General features: G+C 48.6%; 1 protein-coding gene across 1 annotated transcript in view; it reads left to right on the top strand.

Annotated features, from left to right (window-relative positions):
* Positions 1–23,628, top strand: part of ADGRA2 (adhesion G protein-coupled receptor A2) — a 139,835-nt gene that overhangs the window by 110,277 nt on the left and 5,930 nt on the right. Inside the window, exons 9-18 of the mRNA XM_061593480.1 lie at positions 6,994–7,189; positions 7,715–7,864; positions 8,634–8,795; positions 9,471–9,680; positions 11,077–11,281; positions 14,551–14,759; positions 15,981–16,108; positions 19,468–19,591; positions 19,997–20,142; positions 20,700–20,789. Of these exons, the coding sequence (XP_061449464.1) occupies positions 6,994–7,189; positions 7,715–7,864; positions 8,634–8,795; positions 9,471–9,680; positions 11,077–11,281; positions 14,551–14,759; positions 15,981–16,108; positions 19,468–19,591; positions 19,997–20,142; positions 20,700–20,789 (1,620 nt within the window). The remainder of the gene's footprint in view (positions 1–6,993; positions 7,190–7,714; positions 7,865–8,633; positions 8,796–9,470; positions 9,681–11,076; positions 11,282–14,550; positions 14,760–15,980; positions 16,109–19,467; positions 19,592–19,996; positions 20,143–20,699; positions 20,790–23,628) is intronic.

Below are 23,628 nucleotides of genomic sequence, written 5' to 3'. Positions count from 1 at the left end.
GGACTAATGGAAGTTGCTGTTGTGCAACACACAGGCTTATTATTACGAGCCTCACTCACGATCTATGAGACCCAGATCCTAGAAGCTAGCCAGAGGCTGCCTTGCCATTCTGCCAAGTGTAAGGGGAAAAGACACACAAGGTGGTTCCTGGGCAGCAAGCAGGAACTGCTTGGGTTAACATTACACATCCTTCTCTCTTCTGGTGGAATTGCAAGGAAGGCCAGGGTAAGTTTCTTGGAGAGCATGGGGAGACCTGCTGGAGAAAGGTAGTGGTTTTGTTGTATGGCAGATCAGAAAGGAGCTTGGAATTCCTTCCACAGACACATGGAGAGCCACCTTTAAATACTGAGTCAGACCATTGGCCCATCCAGCTCAATATTGTCTACACTGACTGGCACTGGCTCTCCAGGGTTTCTAGCGGGGCTGTCTCCCAGTTAGACCTGGATATACCAGGGATTGAACCTGGGACCTTCTGCGTGCCAAGCAGAGGCTCTGCCCCCGAGCTCCATCCCTTTCCCACCCTTTCCAAGGCTTGCCAGGCATGTACAAATCCCCCAGCCAGCTGTGGACTTGTGTGGATGCCTTGCGGGGGGTTGGGCTGGGAGGCTTCATTTGCTTTCCATCATTCCTGCTGCCTCTTTGCCCCAGAGGGAGCCACGTGGCCGCTCCCTATTAGCAGGAGGGTTCGGCTAGGGGGCAGGATGCCTGATCCTTGCTCTCCCGGAGCCCCTCTAGCCCAGAAGAGAGGGGAGGAGATGGGCTTGGGGATCTCTCTGGCCTGTCAGGGTCTGGGAATGATTAAGCGTTGGCTGTGAGGGGGGGTGCCGAGAGGCCCAGCTCTGGCAGCGCAGACAGGCTCCAGAAGCAGAGGTGTTGGAATTTCTCTGGCAAGAGAAAAAAGGCTTATGGAGCCCGCTGTAACCTTGGCAGGGTCTTGATGGAGTATAAATTACTGCGCAGTCAATGTGGCTTAAATTAACAGCGGGCCTGTCTTCTCTCCCTCCCCCGCTGCCCCTCCCCTTGCCGGCCCCTTCCACCTCCACACTCTGCATGAGCAGGATATGGCCTGGGGTTACTCGCAAGGAAAAGCAACCCTGAAACTCCCAGCTGTGAGGGGAAGGATCCACCCAGTGTGTGGCCCAGATGAGGCGCCCCAACGGGGCACACAGAGCTTTGTAACGCTGCAGGCAGTTGGACGCAAGCAGGCGGAGGGGGGGATAGGACTGTTTAGCAAAGGGATTCCCATTCCACAGGGAACCTTTGCCACCATCTCCACACGATCCTGATTAAAACTCCAGATGGGATGAGATATGATTTAGACATCGCTCGTCTGTTTCTCATCCAGCCAAACTGAGCCTGTGGGACCAAATGAGAACTTAAAGAGCCAAATCAGATGGCAAAGATCTGTGATTTCATCTCCTGCCTCTATCATTTCAGAGTCTAATGGGGTGGGACTCAGATCATAGAACAGTAGAGTTGGAAGGGGCCCATAAGGCCATCAAGTCCAACCCCGTGCTCAGTGCAGGAATCTAACTTAAAGCATACCCGACAGGTGGCTGTCCAGCTGCCTCCAGTGTTGGAGAGCCCACCACCTCCCTAGGTCATTGGTTCCACTGTTGCACTGCTCTGACAGTTGGGAAGCTTTCCCTGATATTCAGCTAAAATCTGGCTTCCCGTAACTTGAGCCCATTATTCCATGTGCTGCACTCTGGGATGATCGAGAAGAGATCCTGGCCCTCCTCTGTGTGGCAACCTTTCAAGATCAGGGCCATGGCGATGGTGGAGGGCATCAGGCTTTCTTCCTCCTCACCCCCTCTACTTCAGCTGGTTTCTCAGTTACAGCCTCTCCCCTTTCCAGCAGATACTTGTCATGTTTGGGAAACCATAAGGGTATACATAAGTTTTCCCTAACAGAATGAATCGCATTTGGGAGGATTTTCATCAGAAAGATGTTAAGGGAGAAAAGGATTAAAAAATCCCCCCCATACACCACCCCCACAGTCCTAATCCAGATTGAGAGTCCTGCCTACCTACTCCCCAGCTGCTTTTTACCAAGTTTAAAGAGATGGGAGATCCAACCGTGGACTAGTTTTCCCCTTTGTCACATCTGTTTTGTAATCTAGGAACACAGGAAGGGTCCTTATACCGAGTCAGGCCGTCGGTCCATCTAGCTGAAGATTGTCCACACTGACTGGCAGTGGCTCTCCAGGGTTTTAATTAGGTGGCCTCTCCCAGCCCTGCCCGAAGGTGCTTAGGATTCAACCTGGGACCTTCTGCATGCAAAGCAGATGCTCTATCACTGATCTGTGGCCCCTTCCCAGGACTAGATTGGTTAGCTGCTGAGCTATGGCCCTCTTTCTGAGATGTTTTCTTCAGGGAATTTTTTTTTTAAATGTATTTCATTTACACGGGGTGAAAGCTTATTCTTACGTGCGTTGGGAGACGCATGTTGTCTCTCCCCGGTTTGATTTGGTGCTTTGAGAATGAACATTAGCGCTGCATACGTCCACACTAGGGTTGGGAAGATCTATCCGTTTTGGTTCTCTCATATTCTTGTTTTTCCAGTCTTGCAACTCAGTTTTCTACATTTCTGCAGCAATTTGCATTTTAAGAAACCTCAGCTTTTTAATGCAAATTTCTCTTAGTAAACCCATTTTGGTAGGCAGTTTTGACTAATGTACGCATTTTTGCAAGCCATTTCTCATCATATAACGCATTTTTGTCTTCACACATATATTCATTTTCATGCACACGTCCCATAACATATGCATTTTTGGTGAACATCGTTTGGTTCGCAAACTGCATTGCAAAATCCGAATGGGTGTGAGTTTCCAAGGATGGCTGTGTTTCAGTTCTCATGTTGTTTCAGAAAGTGCGAATTTGATAGAATTGGCTTGAAACCCAAACTAAACCCGATTTCTTGCCCATCCCTAGTCCACACCATACATTTAAAACCCATTTAAAGCACATGATATACCCCAAAGAATCCTGGGAACTGTAGTTTGTCAAGGGTGCTGGGAATTATAGTTCTGTGAGGGGTAAACTACAGCTCCCGGGGTTCTTTTGGGGAAGCCATGGGCTTTAAAAGGTGCTTTCACTGTATGGTGTGTATGCAGCCGAGGGTTTTCATGCTGGGATTAAGCTTTGCTTTCAGCCTCATGAACGAGTTTTGTTCTGGGGCCAAGGATGGCAAGCGGCACGAGGAAGAGCTGTGGGTTTGTCTTTGCAGGGGCTGCCCAAGGGGAACGTTCTACATCTGTGTAAGATGTGTGTGTTGGGAGCGGGGGGGGGAGGGAGAAGGGGAAGAGCCATGTGACCTCCAGATGCCTTCCTTCAGTTCATCCAGCTGTTCCCGCCAGCCTGGGAGGGAGAGGGCGTAGGAAGAGTCTTGCAAGCCAGATGCTGAAGCAGCTGGGCCAAGCAGAGTGTTCCAGGGAGGCACATAAATTACCCCATAAAAGTCTTGGCATCTGACCTTCCCCCGCCACCCCTCCATTTCGGACTCTGCGACACAGCATGAAAGCTTTTCTGCCATCATGGAGCCTCATCCCATACAGACACAAAACTCAATCCCATTCCCTGTCTTCTCAGCCCCCCCCCCGTGCAGTTGCATACAACGGGGATCCCCTTGCTTGACGCTCACTGGTCTGCAGTTCCTCAATTCCTCTCTTCATTTAGGTTACGTGCGCACTAGTTCCTTAAAAAGCAGCGAGACCATTTTGACTGGGTGGAGTTTGAAACGGATCACATCTTTGTTTGATGGCATACACGCAGCCCCACTGCTGGTGTCAGCTCTTTTAGGACCGCCCACGGCAAAGCATTTCCATTAGACACACCTCGGAGTCGCAACGGGTCAATTGACCAAACAGTGTTGAAGTCGGTGTGAAGCTGGCTTGAAGGGAAAACTCATGCAATCTCAAAAATCCCAGATCTTGAGTAAAAGGTGACGGAGTTTGACTGACATCATGCGTCCCTGGATTCACAACAGAGATGGAGATACGCTGAAACCAGTATAGCTGCAAGTGTGTCCATAGCCTTACTCTATTTAGCCTTGTCTTGGACCAGCCCAATGAAAGGACTTTATTCCAAATGTGGATGAGGATAGGGCAGAAAGGCAAATCCCTGTCGTTTTGGAAACAAAAGGTGGGATATTTATATAAGGGAGCTTTAGACTCTGGATGGGGGAAAATGTACAGCTAAGCTCATCTCCCATATACAAAAAATAACCCTACATGCACAAAGATAACATGTAGGAAAAGAAGGATCCTATCACCGTCCTTTTCTGTCGTGAGCCATGCTGGAAGGGAGTGGATAGACAAGGGCGAAACAGATGATGAGGGCTGGGACTAGGAACCCGGAGAGGGAGCAAGCAGCGGGGTGGGCTCACAGGGTGCCCCAACCCCCATCTTTCAGCTCAGCCCCCTCAGCTCCTGACCCCGCTGTAGAAGCACCACCTGGCCTGTTCTCCAACTGGACATGCCACTGCCACCAGACTCTCAGCCTTGCATGTCAGGCGTTTCCTAGCCAAGCGCTGCCCAACTTCCCACACCCGAACTGACAGTTAGCAGCCCCCCTCTGTCAGAGGGGGAAGCTGAGATCAGACCACCTTCGCTCTGTGTTCGGAGGTGCTTGAGGCGGGAAATTCAACAGATGGAGCTGGGGCAGAGTCTTCACTTGCTTATGCAATCCAAACCCACTTAAGCGGGCTCAGGGGGAAGCCAGCTGCTGAGTCAACATCTTAAGAATCACAAAGTCATGCTTACTCAGAGTTAGAGCAGACCTGAGTTCCTAGAAAGAGTAGCTGGGTTAGTGAGGTGAACTACGTTGGATGTATCTATTATTCAATAGAAAGAGAAAAAGCCACGTCTGAGTCTGAATCTCTTGACTTCCAGCAGGACATTCTCTGTGTTTTCCGTATGTTGAGGGTTTTGCTTGTTTGCATGCAGGGGGGGGGAGTATCCAAACAGGTTATCCAAAGCTATCAGTGGCTAACAGAGATGTTACGATCTGTCAGTTTCGGTTCTCTCCGTTTCTCATTTTTCTAACCTTCACTTCAGTTCTCACATTTCTGCAGCAATTTTTTTTAATCCTCATGAAAATTCTTCAGCATTGGAGTGTGAATTTCTCCCGATAAACACATTTTTATATGCAGCTTTGACGAATGTGCACATTTTTTGCAAGCAATTTATCCCAATATGATGCATTTTTGTACGCTGTTTTCACCAACATACTCATTTTGTGCACGCTTTCCCCTAAAATACTCATTTTGGTAAACATTGCTTGGTTGGAGAATGCATCGCAACAATTGGAATAGTGCAAATTTTGAAGGTGTGCATTTAATAAATTCAGCTTTAAAAACGAACTGAATCTAATTTCTCCCCATCACTAGTGGCTACTAACCACAATGGCTTTGTTTTCCCTCCCGTCAGAGACAGTATGCCTCAGAATGCCAGTTGCTGGGAATCGCAAGTGAGGAGAGTATTGTTGCACTCAGGTCCTGCTTGTAGGCTTTGCTTAGGCATCTGGTCAGCTGCTGTGAGAACTGGATGCTGGACGGGGCCACTGGCCTGATCCAGCAGGGCTCTCCTTATATATGGCATCTTCCAGTCCTGATTGTGAGATTGGCTCTTAGACTAACCTTTCGTACTCCTGGAAGCAACCTGACAGTCTTACTGCACTTGACAGCACTGTCAGCGCAGGTGTTGAGGGTAAGTGTTCAAACCCTTGAAGTGTGGATTTCACCAACAATTACCCAGTGTTCCCAAAACACAAGGTGTGTGTTTGAGGAAACATTAAAACAAATGCACAGTAAAATGAATGCGGTTGGAGCTAGTAATGTCTTCAAACAGCCTTCCCCAACCTGGTGCCCCCCATCTGCTTTGAACTACCACTCCCATCAGCCCTGGGTAGCATTGCCAGTGGTCAGGGATAATGGGAGTTGTAGTCTGGCAGTGTCTGGAGGGCATCAGGTTGGAAAAGGCTGTCCTGAACCCATTCCCACCCAGCGAATCTCCTCTGCCTCTTGGTCTTCCGTCAGCTCACAAAGTTCCCCATCTTAACTGTCATTTTGTGCTCCCTCCACCAGGGGTGGGGACCCTTTGGCCCTCCAGATGCTGTTGAACTACAACTCCCATCAGCCCCAGCAGACATGACCAACAGCCAGGGATGATTATGAGAGTTGTTGTTCAGCAATATCTGGAAGGCCAAAGGTTTCTCACACCTGCCTCCATCAGCACCCACCCCATTTACCTTAGGCTTCCATACTCAATGCAGTTTCCTCCACCCCAAACACAAACCGACAACCATGGCTCTCATTACAAAAGCAAGAGATTCCTTGGTGCAAAGCAGGGTTTTTAAAATTGATTTTAATGCAAATTTTTAAAAGGGGGGGGGAAGCAAAAAGGAGAAAATAAAGTAGACAAGAAAAAAAAAGCCACCGGCAGCACATGAGCAATACAGTAAACATCAGTACATCCATCTTAGTTTATTTATTTATTTATTACATTTATATCCTGCCTTTCCTCCAAGGAACTCAAGGTATTCGACATGATTCTCCCCTTCAAGTTTTATTCTTGCAACAACTCTGTGAGGTAGGTTAGGCCCAAGGTCACCCAGTGAGTTTCATGGCCGAGTGAGGATCATACATACAGATCAATTTACGCCATCCAGATGTCCAAATAGGTATCCAAGTGAAACTGGTGTTTATAGACAGTGTATTCAAATGTAGCAAGGGTATGAAGGTCTTCAACCATTGCGTAATAGGTGGTCGGTGTTAATCCTTCCAGGTTCGAAGTACAAGTCTCTCTGTGACCACAAGGGCTCGTACAATTCTTTTTTCTTGTCCTCCTGTTAAACCCCATACCACAGTAATATTATTTAAAAGTGTATGAACTTACACAAATTGCAAGGATTTTGCCAATACAAAGCTGACACCTTAAGTTAGGGATAATAGCTGACTCAAACTCAATGGTTGCCTCTTCTGTCTGCCTATAGGTGGCCACGCACCTTGGCTGGCATCACTGCTTACCAGTCATGCCTGCAGTACCCCTTTGCATCTGGGAACGGAGGGCCCGGCCTGGAGAAACAAGCGTGGAGGCGTTGTGACCGCACAGGCCACTGGGAGGAAGGGGACTATTCTCACTGCTTGTACACTAACGATATCACCCGTGTCCTCTACACCTTCGTGCTGGTGAGTTGGGGGAAGAGGGTCGATCCCCTTGATGCTCCCACGCCATCGTCCACAGCTTGTCCTGCTCTCCCTGTGGTGTGCCTCACAACTGCAGGATTGCCGTGGCTACCTTAACTGAGTTTAGCGGCACAGCAGAAAACACTCATAAGCCATAGTCCCTGCAAGTGGTCATGCATCTTAGCCCCTCCCTACCAGTCATGTCATTGGCCTCTAGGAATGGAGGGCCCGGTCTGGAGAAGCAAGTGTGGAGGCTGTAAAACACCATCTCATCCCTTTGACTAGCAGTGGCTCTCCAGGGTTACAGGAAGGGAATATTCCCAGCCCTGCCTGGAGATGCTGGGGATTGAACCTGGGACCTTCTGCATGCGAAGCAGTTGATCTGCCACTGAGCCATGGGTAGACACAGCAGAGCACCCAGGCTAACTTTGGACTGGGCACCTTCCCCATTTTGTGAATTAAGCACTGTGTGGACTAAACCTGGGCCCTGGCAGGCTGTGAACCCCACCCCCTTTTCTGTGCTCCCAGATGCCTATCAATGCTTCCAACGCCCTGACCCTGGCACACCAACTCCGAGTCTACACAGCCGAGGCTGCAAACTTCTCGGACATGATGGACGTCATCTATGTGTCCCAGATGATTGAAAAGTTCACCGGTTACGTGGACCAGATTAAGCAGGTAATGCATCACATGTAAATCTCTCCTGCACTTTCCACGTTCCCACAATGGAGCACAGGGAACGTCCTGCTTGCCCTGATTCCCACTGTATTATCCTCTGTGTCAGGTAGAGCAAGACCGGGGAACCTTTTTTTTTTCCCTGAGGGCCACATTCCCTAGAGAGCAATCTTCCAGGGGCCACATAGGAAGGAACATACGAAGCTGCCTTATACTGAATCAGACCATTGGTCCATCTAGCTCAGCTCACCATTGTTCTTCAACCTTGGGCCCCCAGATGTTCCTGGACTACATCTCCCATCATCCCCAGCCAGCTTAGCCACTGGCCAAGGGATCTTGAGAGTTGTAGTCCGACAACATCTGGGGATCCAAAGTTGAAGAATGCTGGTCAACACTGACTAGCAGTGATTCTCCAGGGTTTCAGGCAGGAGTCTCTCCCAGTCCTGCCTGGAGATGCCAGAGAATGAACCTGAGACCTTCTGCATGCAAGGCTTCTGCACCCGCATTTCTTCTCCTCCATGAGGGCAAGCAAGAGGGATTAACCCAGTTCAAGCGTACATTTCAGCCAGGCAAAAGCATTTTGAGGAGGGTGTGGAGCAAGGCTAGTGAAGGATTTGGCCTGGAGAGAGTCCTGAGGGACAGATAGTGAGGCCTGGAGAGTTAGTGAGGGAAAGCCACAAGTTCCCCACCCCTGATTTAAAGAAATGCTTAGCTGAAACCCTGGGGTTTCCCCACGAATGCCTTGCGTCCCAACCTGTCTTCCATCACCCAGCTCACGGACGTCATTGTGGAGATGGCCAGCAACATGATGCTGGTGGACGACCACGTTCTGTGGATGGCTCAGATTGAGGACAAAGCTTGTACCAGCATCGTCCGCTCTCTGGAGAAGATTGCCGGCTACACCCTCAGCTCCAACTCTCAGCACCTGGCTGTGGTAGGGACGGAGCTCTCCGGGGATGGTGGGCTGAGAGGGATTGCAGGGTGCGAAAGAGGCTACGTTTGAGGTTCGGGTGGAGGGAGCTGCAGGTAAAGGTTGAGGGTTTGAAGGAAAATAGGACATCCAGATTGAGAAACGCTGCTGAAGTGGGGAAACTCAGGTCAGATGGCGAGGGAAGGATCGTAGGCTGGTTGGTACTAAGGGGACAGATGGCGTTGACACCCAGCAGACAATCAACTACAATATGTAAAAAATAAACAAGCAAAAGAAACACAATTAAGAACTATACAGCATCCAGAAAAGTGATTTGCAATTGCTACAAGAGGCGGAAAAATCACTAAGTGGTCTGCCAAGGCCATCTGTGAGTTTCAAGTGGTCCGTGCGAGAGCAAGTTTGGGTTCCACTGTATTAGGGGAAACTGTTTTGCAAAACTGCATACGTTAGGCAAAACTGCATACAAACATGTGCACAAAGAGAAATTAGCATTAAAATCTTGATGAATTTTCAAGAGGGTTTTTAAATATATAAAAACATCACAAACGGATGTGGAAATGGGGAGAACTGAACTCAAGAGTGGAAAACTAAGAAACAGAAATCAAAATTGATGGATTTACCCATCCCTTCCTGGGAGGCATCTTTGCTCTCAACAAGCTGGTATCCTTGCTTTGGCAGAACACCAGGAACATCGCTTTTGAGGCCTACCTGATCAAGCCAGACAGCTATGTGGGCCTGAGCTGCACAGCTTTCCAAAAGCGCGAGGCAGTACTTGGTGGTCGGCCCCTGCGGCAGGAACGATACACCGAGTCCCTGGCGGACCAGCAGCTCAAGTTCCGGTGCACCACAGGGAGGCCAAACATCTCCCTGGCCAGCTTTCACATCAAGGTGAGGTGGGGAAGGGCAGGGCAAAGAAGGGGAAGGATGGATCCTGGTGAACCATTAGGGTAGGATGGAGTGAACAGAGCCGAAACCCAGGCAGCCCCTCCTTGGGCAGGGCAAGTGCAAATGAAACGGCTTATGAGAGCCCAGTACTCAAACTAGGCCTGAAGTGGGAGATGGATGATCACGTCCCACAAGATAAAAATAACCACTGGGTGAGGAGGCATTTGGGTCAGGGCTGGGGGAGATTTAGGAACGTTGAAAGCTGCCTTATACTGTCAGACCATTGGTTCATCTAGCTCAGCATTGTCTACACTGACAGGCAGCAGCTTTCTAGGATTTCAGATAGGAGTCTCTTCCAGCCTTACCTGAAGATGCCGCAGATTGAACCTGGGGCCATCTGCATGCAAAGCACATCCTCTGCCATCGAGCTACACTCCTTCCCAAACCTTTCCCCACCACAACCCATGCTATTTCCCTTAACACCCCCCACCAGAACCTGCTACTAGCCATATTTCCCCCTTAGTTAAGAGCAGGGGGGGGCTACTTTAAATTGGGGATGTGGCACGGGAGGAAGAAGTTAAACTCTTATATATTTAAATGATATATTTAAATGTCATGCAGGATTTTTTAAAAGAAAGTATATGTGTGAATTAGGGATGGGGGAGAAATTCAATTCAGTTTGCATTTCAGGACAAACTATTAAATTTGCACTTTCCGAAACAATATGAGAACTGAGATGCAGCCATCTTTGGAAATTCACACTTACTTGAATTTTGCAATGGCATTCGCCAAGCAATGTTTACAAAAAGGCACATGTTACAGGAAAGTATGCATACAAATGAATGTATGAGTGAAAACATGCAAAATGCATTATATGACAAGAAATGGCTTGCAAAAGTGTATACGTCAGTCAAAACTGTACAAGAAGATGTTTATTTAGAGAAAATAGCACTAAAATGCTGGAGAATTTTCGTGAGGAATATTTTTAAAAAGCATCACAAATTGCTGCAGAAATGTGGAGAACTGGATTTACGACTGGAAGAATGAGAAATGGAGAGAACCAAAATTGTCAGATCTTTCAGTCCCATGTGTGATTGGATGAGTGGGTGGGTGGGTGGATGGATGGATGGATGGGCGGGCGGGGGGGTAGACGGGCGGACGGATGGACGGATGGACGGATGGATGGATATAGAGGAAAGGAATGGACTCATGAATGAACACATGTGAAAGACTGGAAACAGAGAGCTCCAGCTGTATCCTAGCTACATGGACAGTAGTCTGAAGTGGTAGAAGGCAGAGTCCTAGGTGTGTCCTCAGCCTTGCTTTCACAAACCTGTGACTGGATTGCCATTGCTTTGCTGGGTGGTTCCACTGACCCCTTTGTTCCCTGTCCCATTAGAACAGCATTGCTCTGGTCTCCATTCAGTTGCCTCCCGGCCTCTTCTCCTCACCGTCTTCTCCCCGCCCCCCACCCCACAAGTGCAAGCTTCAGTTCCTGGTGTTCCGCAATGGCAAGCTCTTCTGCAGCACCGGAAACTCTTCGCACCTCGCTGATGACGGGAAGCGCCGCAGCGTAGCTACACCGGTGATCTATGCAGGCACACGTAAGGGACCTGTGTTGCTTTGGGAGTATTTGTGACCGGGCAGTAGTTGTCAGGGTGGGCTTTTTCAGGAGCAGTTGGGTCACTGCCCCTTTCAGGGAGGCTGGAACCATTCCCTCCCACAACGACACATTGACCACACCCTGAATCCACTCAGTCAAACCCCTTTGGCAAGCTTTAATAAGCCAAGAAGGGCAAGAGTCGAGAGGACACATTGCTGGTCGCATCGTCACAAACACCTTGTCCACATCATCAGGCCGCAGCAACTGAAACCAATCCTAAGAAGTTGCAGCAGACATTGCACTTCACACCTCAGTGGGGACTACAGTAGACGTGGATGAGGCATCAAGATGGCTATGGAAGCGAGCAATTTTTCCTTCAAAGTGCCTTGCAAACAATTCACAGTGGGTCTCCACAGGGTCTAAAACTCAATTTCCTGGAGTTGATGTCAACAGACCCCTGACAGTACGGAAAAGCTCCACTGGATGGCTACTTGAGGATGCGATGGTGGCAGACTAGTGGACCTTCTTTGCTGCCCTCACCACCACACAGTAGGCACAGTTATGTTTTACTCATGCCCAATCAGCCTCACAGCATGTCTTTTGCCACTTGTGCTCTAGCTGTCGTCCAGCCTGTTTCATTGCTCTTAGTTCACTGGAGTACTAAGGTGCAAATATAGGCACAGAAGATAGGAGTAGCAATATTTTTATTCTGGGGATGGGATTTTACATTGAGAAAAAATATTTAGAGCTAAACACTCAAAATTGGAGCATCTGAGCCCCACTGGTGTTTTTATGTTTGTGAAGTCCCTTGCATGGGAAACACTCCTGCATAGTAATCATATGCAGGGAGAGTCTGGGACTGTAATTCAATGGCAGAACGCATGATTTTCAGGCAGTAGGTCCCAGGTTCAATCCCTGGCATCCCTGTTCAAAGGATCAGGTGATGAGAAAGGCTCTGTGGCCGAGACCCGGAGTCAGAGTAGACAGCCCTGGACGAGACAAACAGTCTGATCGGCACAAGGGAGGAGTCATTGAACAGCTTCTGGAGAGCTCCATCAAGTAGTTGCATCTAGGCCAGGGGTAGGAAGCCATTCAGCCAAAGGGCCACATTCCCTTCTGGGTAAGCTTCCAAGGGCCACATGCTCATGGTGAGTAGGGCCAGAGGCAAAAATGTGTGGAGTAATGAATTTTGTATGGTGAAAATAAGGTTCTAAATGTCAATTGGTGGATCCAATCAAGGCCCATACGTACACTGCCAAATTCTGGCCTATGTATCAACCTCCATTGGATTCCTCACCCTGGCTCAGCAGCAACCTAATGCAACAAGGAGAAATCACTAACTCCAACTTATAACTGAAACAAATACACTGGTTTATCAAAGATGTGAAATTCCTAAGAATTAGATTTTGTAATTAAAAAAATCATAAATGATGGAACAAAATAAAACAAGTGAAAGTTACATTGGCAAAGTTTGCATAAACCTAATGTTGTTATAGGACTGATAGAAAGCAAAACAAATATGATATTTTGACATTACAGCAACTTAAAGTAACTTGGAAAATATCTTAAAGTGTATATATTTGCATAAGCTAATTAATTAAAGCAGTAAAAATATGAACTAACAATAAATCATACATTTTCCTCTAAACTCCCTCCATTCCACTACTTGTATATTTTTACTCTACGTTTGCTAGAATATTAAAGAAAGACATAACTACTTACGAGTCGGTAGGCCTGAAGCCTTCAGCTTGGCAAAGCATGAGAAAGCAGGGCAGAGCAGGTAGCAGCAAGAGAAGAAAATAATCCAAAGGCAATTCCCGCCCCCCGAAAAAGCTTTTTTCTAAAGCCAAAATACATCCCTTTATATCACTCAGCAAACTTGGATCAGGTTGGAATTATCCAATAATTAAACATGAATTTCAATATTTGAGGGTGGCACCCCTCAAATGTGTAGACCATGAATTACCATAATCTCTCTGGGAGGGGGATAAAATGCGTACCTGAGACCCTTGCATCAGTGATTTTCCACTGGCACCTTTGACAGAGTTTCAAAAACACATTTGTATTATTCTTTCACTGGGACATTGTTTGGGCTGTCCAGCTGCTTCATACCAACTTCCTCTCAGAAGCTTTCTCTGGCGGTAGAAAGTGCGATATTCACAAAATTGCAAGCAGCCTTCAGCCAAAAATGACACTCACATGAAATTGTCCTCCGTCTTAATTCATCACGGCTTCACTCTGGCTGCTCTATTCTGTGCATCCACTTCTAACCTGACTGCCATATGTAAATGTATAGGGTCAAGCAATGACCTGATCAACATATGGTAGGCTAGTTTCTATACAGTAGGGCCCCGCTTTTGGGCGTTCCGCTAATACAGTGGCTTTCAATTAGAGTAAGGCCCCACTCATACGGTGCTTGTTCCAATTTTACGGCATTTTTCGGGCATCGGGCACAATTCTATTGAATTTCTGCTTTTAGGCAGAGGTCTGGAATGTAACCCACCATATGAGTGGGGCCCTACTGTGTACGCTCACACACGTTTCTGTCCTCTATCAAGGCAAGCAAGAGCTGCATTGCCACCAGGGACATACTGCACTCAAGGACTGTTAGCATTTGGAGTTGAATGCTTGGCAGAAGCTGAACTGTGACAGGAGCCCTGGTGCGCACTTTGTCCTGGAGATAACCACACTGAGACTCTGGGTTTAGGAAAACAAGAAAGGTTGCATTTATTGTAGGAAATACATACTGGACAGGAAAGATCCTAGTTCTAGCTAGTTTCAGTTGGCGCTACAAAGAGCCATGTGTGCTCTTCTGTCTCTGCAGGAGAGAGAGACACAAGAAAGTGTCTCCTCTCCCAAGGTGGGACAAAGAAGAAGGGAGGAGGAGAAAATGAGGCCAGCAACGAGGAGCAGGAAATGAGGCCAACAACCGCAAGAGTGCCAGTCTAGCACCTGAAGGAAGGTCAGCACAGGTTAGGTCAGAAAGAACAGTCTAGGAAGTACGGAGGTTCCCTTTTCTGCCTACTCTTTCCCCCTGCAAAACCCCAGCAAGCTGAGTTGCATCCCAGTACTTCCAACAAAGACAACGTAGCTGGTGAGGGGTGTGGCCTGGAGAGTTTGCCCTGAAGAACAGATAGTGAGGCCTGGAGAGCCACATTGGGCCCCTAGGCCTGAGGTTCCCTGCCCTTGATGTAGGCAAACTGTTGAGAGAAGCAGCATTTGAAGATTGCTTGCAGCCTCTTTAGTGATGCCTCGTTTTCCCTTCCCTAGATGGCTGTGGAGTGAGCAACCTCACTGAGCCTGTCGTCATCTCGCTACGGCACTTGGGTGAAGGCACAGACCGTGTGGCTGCTTCCTGGGACTTTGACGTGCTGGATGGCTACGGTGGCTGGAGAGCCGAAGGCTGTCAGCTGATTGGCCTGGAGCCCAATGTCACCACTGTGAGCTGCCGGCACCTCAGTAACATTGCTGTGCTGATGGTAAGGCCCGGGATGGGGACCGGAGTGGTTTGGGGGTGGGGGGAAATGATACTGCAAGCTTTTCCAAACAGTTTCATACAGACGGCCTCTCGATGGGACAGTGCCTTTGTTCAGAGGTGGTGACCAGGGGCCATTACTGTCCAGCAGATGCTCAGGGCCCAGCTGTGTCTAGCACTTGCACCCAGCATCAACAGCTGGAACCCTCGGGTAGCTACCAAACCTCACTGTGGCTGCCTTGGGCCCTTTGGGCTGGGCAGCGAGCAGCTTTGAGCTGCCCTTTTAAATTTCCCGCAGTGCCCTAGTGCAAGAGTACATCAGGCACTCCGCGGCATTTCAGGGAAATGTGAAATGGCAGCTCACAGCTGTCCTAGTGCTGCCACCACCAGGTGGGTCCACTGACATAAGAGGGGACCCACAGAAGTCATTTTGCCTGCCCCCCCATCAAACCTGGAGCCAGTCCTGCCTCTACCACCCTTGCTCCTCGCCACTCGCTTGCTTGGACCACCAATGAGACCCCCTTGCTTGCTTGCCCACCCTAACCCTCTGGGCAGCAGGAGTAGGCCAACCTAGTGTGTCTTGCCCAAGAGCACCTCTGGCCCAGGAGTTCTCTCTCCCATAATGCATTGAGCTACAGCAAACAAGGCCTTTTGCTGACAGGCTGAAGACTCATTGCCAAGGACCTGCCCTTTTGCAATTACTGCTCCCTTGTGTTTTTATGTGCTTAAGACGCAAAACAGCCCTTCCTATCCTGCCACTGGGGCTTTCAGGAGCAGTGGGGGGGGCATTAAGAGCAGGCCCAGATCAGGCCCAATGCCATTGCATTACAGCAGTGATGCTGACTTGGGATCCAACAGGGTTCAGCCCCACCCTTCCCCCATCCGGAATGCCTCATTTCGGGCCTTCCACTGACAATGCTCCTGGCTGCCTGCATGTTCACCGATGGAGGGACACCTCCTTCTGTCGGAAGTGGCCAATGGGAGGCCAGCTGAGCCAAAAGCGTTGGGAGGAGGGCCACCGCTGTATAGCAAAACATAAGCACTCAACCTGGCACAAGGGGTTGGGGGTTGGATTGCTCTGCTCCACTGTACTCCTTTAAGACTGTTGCAAAGGTAGGGATCTCCACAGGAAGTAGAACACGAGTCTCCCCCTAACCTTTTACCTGTGCCCGGTTGCCTTAATTCCTAACCACTACACACTTTTGGGCCATATTCCCAAACACAGGAGTTGAGCAACTTCCCACATGAGTCACCGAGCCCAGCTGAGGTGCTGCATCCTGTCATTTACAGCTGCACTGCCCTCCTCCTCTTGTGCCTCTTTGCCACCATCATCACCTACATCATCAACCACAGGTGAGTACCCTCCATATCTCAGCGGGCGACGTGGAGGGGATGTGCCTGGGGAGAAAAGTCTGCAAGGCGGCTTTGCCGTTGTCGGCACACAGACTATCGGAACTTCCAGAGATTCAGGATGCAGGCCTCTCAGCAGTGATCAATGAAAGCTGAGGGGAGGGAGGAGGGATACCCGAGGCTGTGTGGTGCAGTGGTTAGAGGGTTGGCTTTCAACTAAGGAGACTGAGGGAAAGGACTATCATTCAGTGGTACAGTACAGGCTTTGCATGCAGCAAGTCCCAGGTTCAAACCCGACCGCATCCAGTGATAAGAGGATCTCGCCGGTTAGCAGGGCTAGGCACATACTGTTCTGTGCTTGAGACCATGGACAGCCACTGCCAGTCAGAGTAGACGATACTAGGCTGGGTGGACCGACAGTCTGACTCGGTGTGAAGCATTTTCAGATGTCCACATGAGCTAGGATCAATTTCCCACAGCCATGAACCTCACAGGGACCCTCATTATCCTTTATCTCATGGGTAGAAAAGGGAAGTCTGTGACTCGGTGGTAGAGCATCAGTCTAAGGCTGAGGGTTGCTGAAGCTCTGCCCTGTTTAGCATTCAGCCTCAGCCCAGCACAAGGCCTTGCTTTGAATGAGGTCAGTGCTTGCATCACAGCAAATGATTGGGGAGGGGTTGTAGGTTAGCGGGAGAGCATCTGTCTTGCAAAAGATCCAGGTTCAATCCCAGGCATCTCCTGGTAGGGCTGGGAATGTTCCCTGCCTGAAACCCTGGAGAGCCACTGCCAGTCAGTGTAGAGACAATTCTCAGCTAGACGGACCAATAGCCTTGACTCAGTATAAGGCAGCTTCATACGTTCCTCGGAGTTGGGGAGGAGGGTTTGCAGGGGCAAATGACGGGGAAGGCGAAGCAGCCTTTTTCTCTGCCAGTTCTCTGTTCACCCTGGAGTAGCCACTCACAGCTACTTTGCATGAAAAACAGCCAAGGTGGTGAGGGGAATAATGAGGAAATGACACATAATTATGTGTAGCTGGGCCTCGTGTAATAATATCAGTTTGTTTTATCTGTTGGAAAAGACTATAGCTCACTGGTGGACTGCATGCTTTGTATTAAGAAAGTCCCGAGTTTAATTCCTGGCTTGTCCAGATAAGGCTGGGAAAGACCTCTCTCTGAAACCCCAGAGATGCCTTATACCTGGTCAGAGTATTTGTCCATCTATCCTAATATTGTTTGCTCTGACTGGCAGCAGCTCTCCAGGGTTCAGGTAGGAGGTCTTTTGCATCACCTTCTGCAGGGGTGGGAGAACCTCGAGACTCTCCTATCTGGCCCTTGAAACTCTCCCCAGGCTACACATCCTCTTTTCTAGGTTATGCCCCTTACTGGCCCTGCTCATTGCCCTCCTTGAATGCTTTTGTCAGGCTGGATTTTGTCCTTGAATGGCAATAATGGCTCTTGCTTGACTGGATGAAGAGTTACATAATTCTTTAAAAAAAACCAACCACCTGTTTTTATTCATTTTTCAGAACAAACAAATATGTAGCATTCGACTAAATTTTTTTAAAAAACACAAATCCACACAGTTATTTGGCTGACAAATTTGTTAGTCTTTGCAGTGTATTTGCTTTCACTAGTTGAGCGTGCCCTTCCAAAGGGTGCCATACATCATCGGAGGTCTTGGAGTAGAGTTTGATTTGTTCACACAGGAAATGAAACTGAACCAAATCACATCAAAGTTGCTCTTATGTCCTCTAACGTTCTTTAGGCTGTTGGTGAGTTTTTCTGCCAATGCAGTCTGCCACATATTAGGGTTAGGATCCGCTAGCTGGGCCCGATCCACTTACATTCCATTGAAATGGAAAGAAATTCCATTTCAACTTGCCTTTTCCCCACAAACTTCTGTTTTGTTCTGGTCCAATATAGAACCAGGTACCAGAGGGTTATGCATTCTGAACTTGTGAGGGAATGGAGGTTTGGGACCTCATGCCTTCCCCTCCCTCCTGTTCCCACCTTACCGCTGGCTTTGCTGGGCTCCTTGCAGCGGTGCTTTGTTGTTACATGCCTTCAAGTCGATTACGACTTATGGCGACCCTATGAATCGGTGACCTCTAATAGCATCTGTCATGAACTACCCTGTTCAGATCTTGTAAGTTCAGGTCTGTGGCTTCCTTCATGGAATCAATCCATCTCTTGTTTGGCCGTCCTCTTTTTCTACTCCCTTCTGTTTTTCCCAGCATTGTTGTCTTTTCTAGTGAATCCTGTCTTCTCATTATGCATCCAAAGTATGATAGCCTCAGCTTCATCATTTTAGCTTCTAGTGATAGTTCTGGTTTAATTTTGGTGCAGGCTATCTCAAATCCCAATCCCCCCCCCGACCACCTCCGCAGTATTGGAAAGGGCAGAGAATGCTATAGCCTGGACTGGGGAGGCAGATCCACAGCTCCATGGGCGATCTGGCATCCCTCATTCTCCTCTGAGAAGGCTGCAGAGAGGCCATGCTGCGTGCAGCTTCTCTTGCAGCTTGCGGCTTCTCCCCCTTCCTTTTAGATTCGCTTTTTTAAAGGAGGAAGGAGAGTTGATACTAGAGAAATTAGCAGGCAATCCTAGAGTGTCTCCTTAGTGTGAGCTGCTCTAGATTTCCAGTTAATCTCTGTAGTATTAACCCTTTAACGATATTCAATTTGGTGTCAGAAAATAAAGCGGAAATTCGATGCCTTCAGGATCAGTCCGCAAAGAGAACAGACAGGCAGATTTTTTAAAAAAATCCAATTTGGGCGGAATTCTCCATCCCTACCATATATTAATGTGTGTGTGTAAACCTGGTCTTCTATGTGGCTGGAATGTCGCCTACTGTACGCACCTGTTGTTCTGCCCACTTTTGCTCCTGGCACCTAAAAGGTTGCCCACGAAGGATGTGGCCTTTGGGCTGAAAAGGTTCCCTATCCCTGGCCTACTATCTGAACCTTTGAACTGGGGATGACAGGGGTTGAATTCTGGCTTCTTCTGTATGCGAAGCATGTCTCCTACCCCGTGAAGACTGGCCCATTAGGGCGAATGGAGCACTGCCCCACCAACCTCTGTCTGTCCTCAACCAGCCCCCACCAGCCTGCCTTCTTACTTCCAACCAGTCCAGGAGGTGGCAGTGCCTATCAACTTCCTCCTCCTCAGTCTTGTAGAGCTCAGCAGGCAAGAGGGTGGGGACAAAATTAGAATTAGTTGCTCTGCCTGTCATTGGCTCCGACTCTGCCTGCTGTTTCGGCTGCGTGCCTTCCGCCCTACCAGTCCCATTGGTCACCAGCCACCGCTGGCCTACAAGTACCTCCCTAGCCCTCTTATCCATGTTCCTCTGGGTCTGTTTTTCAGCACCATTCACATCTCACGGAAGTGCTGGCACATGCTGCTCAATCTCTGCTTTCACATCGCCATGACGTCGGCTGTGTTTGCAGGCGGCATCACCCTTACCAACTATGTGGTCATCTGCCAAGCGGTGAGTATGGTGAGGAAGACCTCCAGGTCCCCGCGTGCCTGACACTGTTCCTACAGTTTCCTCACACACAGACCTTAAGCAGCAATCCTATTTCCAGTGGTACACCTAAGACAGCCTTTTCCAACCAGTGTGTCTCCAGATGTTGTTGGACTACAACTCCCGTCAGCCTCAGCCAGCATTGCCAATGGTCAGGAAAGATGGGAATTGTGATCCAACAACATCTGGAGGCACACTGGTTGGGAAAGGCTGACCTAAGATGTAGCATTGTTCTCAGCAACATTCTCGGGAGTGTTGTTGCCATGGGGCATTCTGTCTCAGATGTCAAGCATTCCCTGGCCCTTGAGGGCAGTCAATCCCAGGAGATATTCAACGTCTCTTCAGTAAGTCTGCTTTTCCCCTTTACAGGTTGGTATCATTCTCCACTACTCTTCCCTGTCTACTCTTCTGTGGATGGTGGTGCTGGTGCGAGTGATCTACAAGGAGTCCACGTGGAAGGCACCACAACAACAGGAAGGGGAAGCCCCCCAGCCACCTCCACGCCCAATGCTACGGTACCAAGGAAGAAGGAAGGACAGGGTCTTGTTGGGAAGGAGCTTTAGGTTGCAGGGTGGGGCTGTTGTGACCCCGTGGGTTTATCCTGGGCTACAGAAGAAGCCAGGATTCCAAGAGCTGAGTGCAGGAGGATACTAACCATGATGGCTACATTCTCCCTCCACTGCTAGAGGCAGTATGCTTATGAATACCAGTTGCTGGAAACCGCAGGAGGGGAGAGGGTTAGCCACAATGGCTATGTTCTCCCTCTGCTATCAGAGGTAGTCTGCCTCTGAATGCCACTTGCTGGGAATCAGAAGTGGAGAGAGTGCTGTTGTACTCAGATCCTGCGTGCGGGCTTCCCATAGACATCAGGATGACCATTGTGAGAACACGATGCTGACTAGATGAGCCACTGACCAGCTCTTCTTATGCGGTGCCTTCAATGGGTAGATTACCCCTTTTCAAACATGGAGGGGGACTTATTCTTTGTCTCTATGGCATGGAAGGCTTTCTGAAGTATAGTTCTCATATCCAAGAGATGAGTTCTGCAATAGTGGTTTTATTTGCATTTCAGATTCTACCTGATTGCTGGTGGGATCCCTCTCATCATCTGTGGGATTACAGCAGCAGTCAATATCCACAATTATGGGGATCATGACTCCTAGTAAGTAATCCCAACACTCGCTTTGTAGGTTAAGGCCTCGTATGTTGTGACACCATTTTATGAACAGGACTCACAAGAATGGAAGCATAGTGCAAATGCCAGTTCCTGGTTTTGGATGACCCTTGGGCTACATTTGGGGGGAGACGAAAAGGGTTAAAGTCCCCATGCCCTTCACACCAGGATTCCCAATCCAGATCTCAGGCCCTGCTGGCAATTTGTGAAAGAAAATGCTTGCACTCATGGGCCAAACTACCTGATTAAAAGGCATGTGGCGCTTGGCCCATAACCTGCCTCATTGAGGAAACAGAAATCCCTTCACATAGCCCTCCCCGCAGATATACAGTGACAGAAAGGAGGAAATGTGTCCATTGCATTTTAGCCTCAGTCTCCTGCGCTTCCTCAGTACTAGATCTATGTAATGGCATCTGAAAAAATAGCATCGTTGTTAGGGGCAGCCCCAATCAGCACCTTAGAATTAACTGAAGACGTCAATCTTATTTGCTTGCCCTCTGTCAAATTTACCATACTTTACCTTTCTTCGTTACGGTGCCTGTGTGGAGAATATTCCTGTTCAGAGGCAATGTACCACTGAATATTAGTTGGTGGGGTTTCAGTAGTGGGAAAGGGCTGTTGCCTTCATGTTCTGCTTGTGGATGTCCAGAGGTATTGAGATGGCCACTGTGTGAAGCAGAATGCTGGACTAGATAGACCAGAGGTGGGAAACCCCTAGCCCAGCCTTTCCAAACGGTCTGCTTCCAGATGTTGTTGGACCACAACTCCCATCAGCCTCAGCCAGCATTGCCAATGGCTGAGGCTGATGGGAGTTGTGGTCCAACAACATCTGGAGGCACACCGTTTGGAAAGGCTGCCCTAGCCCATAGGCCAGTCCTGGCCCACCCGGGGCCCAAGTTGGCCCACAAGGCCATTTTCCCCAGACCACAGCCACCTGTCCATCAGCTGATGTCACTGGTAAAGCAGACCCCTGCAGCCAACAGGACTGTGTCTTCTGCTCATCAGCTGGTGAACAGAGGATTCAAACCTACTCAATGCTTCCTGGGGGAAATGCCCTGGCAAAAAGCAGATCCCCACCCCTGCCGAGCAACTTCAATAGGTGGGCAGGTCTGCCAAACTACTGGTCACTTGACATCATCATGACATCAGATGACTGACTAGTGGGGGGAGAGAAAGATCTGGACCACCCGGCCAAAAATGTTCCCCACCTCTGCTGTTGCCCTCCAGATGTTGTTGGACTCCCACCTCTCATCAGCCGCAGCCAGCGTGGCCAGTAGACAGGGATGATGAGCATTGTAGGCCAGCAACAGCTGGAAGGGCGCAGGATCTCTACTGGTGTGACAGCCCTTTGGTTTGCTCTAGCAGGACTTGTCTTATTATACAGCCACGAGAATGGCTGTATCTATAGCCAGCGTGGATTTTTCGCATTCCGCAGTGTTAAATTGAAAATACCCCCCATGCCATTCTGATGCTTCCCATAACTTCGTTTCAAAACAAAACTTTACAAAACTTATTGTCCTGAACTCAGAAAAGCTTGCTTAACAACCCTCTAAATTTTCATGGCAATACACAAAACAGTCAGAGAGAATCGAGAGTTCAAAGTGTAAAAAGAGAGAGAGAAAAAAGACCCCTGCTGGACTTTTTTGTCAGAGTTCTCATAATTTGTTGAAATTAATTAAAAATCAGCCATGTTCACAGAGCAGAGCTGTGGAGTCGGTACATCAAACCTTCGACTCCGACTCCTCTATTTTTCTACTGTCCAACTCAGACTCCTTCATAAATGGCAAATTATTTATTTATTTATTATTTGATTTATATCCCGCCCTTCCTCCCAACAGGAACCCAGGGCGGCAAACAAAAATGCTAAAAACACTTTAAGACATCATAAAAAGACCTTAAAATACATTAAAACAAAAAAAGATAAATTATTAATTTTATTTTGAAGTCGGAGTCGGTACATTTCTACCGACTCCGACTCCACCCAAAATTGCTTCTGACTCCACGACTCTGACTCCACAGCCCTGAGATAGAACATAGTCATCAAGTTTAGTAGCCACTGATACCCTTGTCTTCTATGAATTCGTCTAATCCTCTTTTAAAGCCATCCATAATCCTATTGCTGACCTTCCCCTGTACTCTGACCTTCATCTTGTGCAGTTTAAAAGTTAAAAAAATGTCTGGCCAATTTTTAATTAATTTAAGAAATTTAGCCTTGAAGTCAATGATAAGCCTGGGCATGCTCAGTAAGAACCAACTGTCAGTGTTTTAAAAGCCAGACTCACAGCTGCTTGGCTTGGCTAATCAGGGGCCACACTCATGCCAGACCTTTATCTCACTTTAGACAAGCTTTCTCCAAAGAATCCTGGGAAGTGTAGTTTGTGAAGGGTGCTGATAGGAGACTCCTATTCTCCTGGGAGAGCTCCAGTGTGGCCAGAGTGGTTTGACAGTCAGCTGCTTTGATTGAAGCTCTGTGAGGGGAACAGGGCATCTCCTACCAACTCTCAGCACACTTTACTAGCTACACTTCCCAGGATTCCTTGGGGGAAACCATGACTGTCTAAAGTGAAATAAAGGTCTGGTGTGGATGTGGCCGGGGACAGCTTTGGTTTAAATTTGGGTGGGAGGCTACATGTGCCTGATTTAGAATAAAAAGGTGGGGGAAATCCTGAAAAACAATGATACTGTTCACAATGTTTTCCTTTTGGAAACGAAAGGGGCTATCTTCTGCCCAATCCCCGCCCACCCAATCCCCTCCCCCTTCCTCCCTTCCCCTCCTCTTCCTGCCCTCCCCCAGGTCAGTTTCACCTATCCTAAGCATGATTGCACA

This window comes from Rhineura floridana, chromosome 12, assembly GCF_030035675.1.
Source record: "Rhineura floridana isolate rRhiFlo1 chromosome 12, rRhiFlo1.hap2, whole genome shotgun sequence".
Taxonomy (NCBI): domain Eukaryota; kingdom Metazoa; phylum Chordata; class Lepidosauria; order Squamata; family Rhineuridae; genus Rhineura; species Rhineura floridana.
This window is presented reverse-complemented; position numbering and strand designations above follow the sequence as displayed.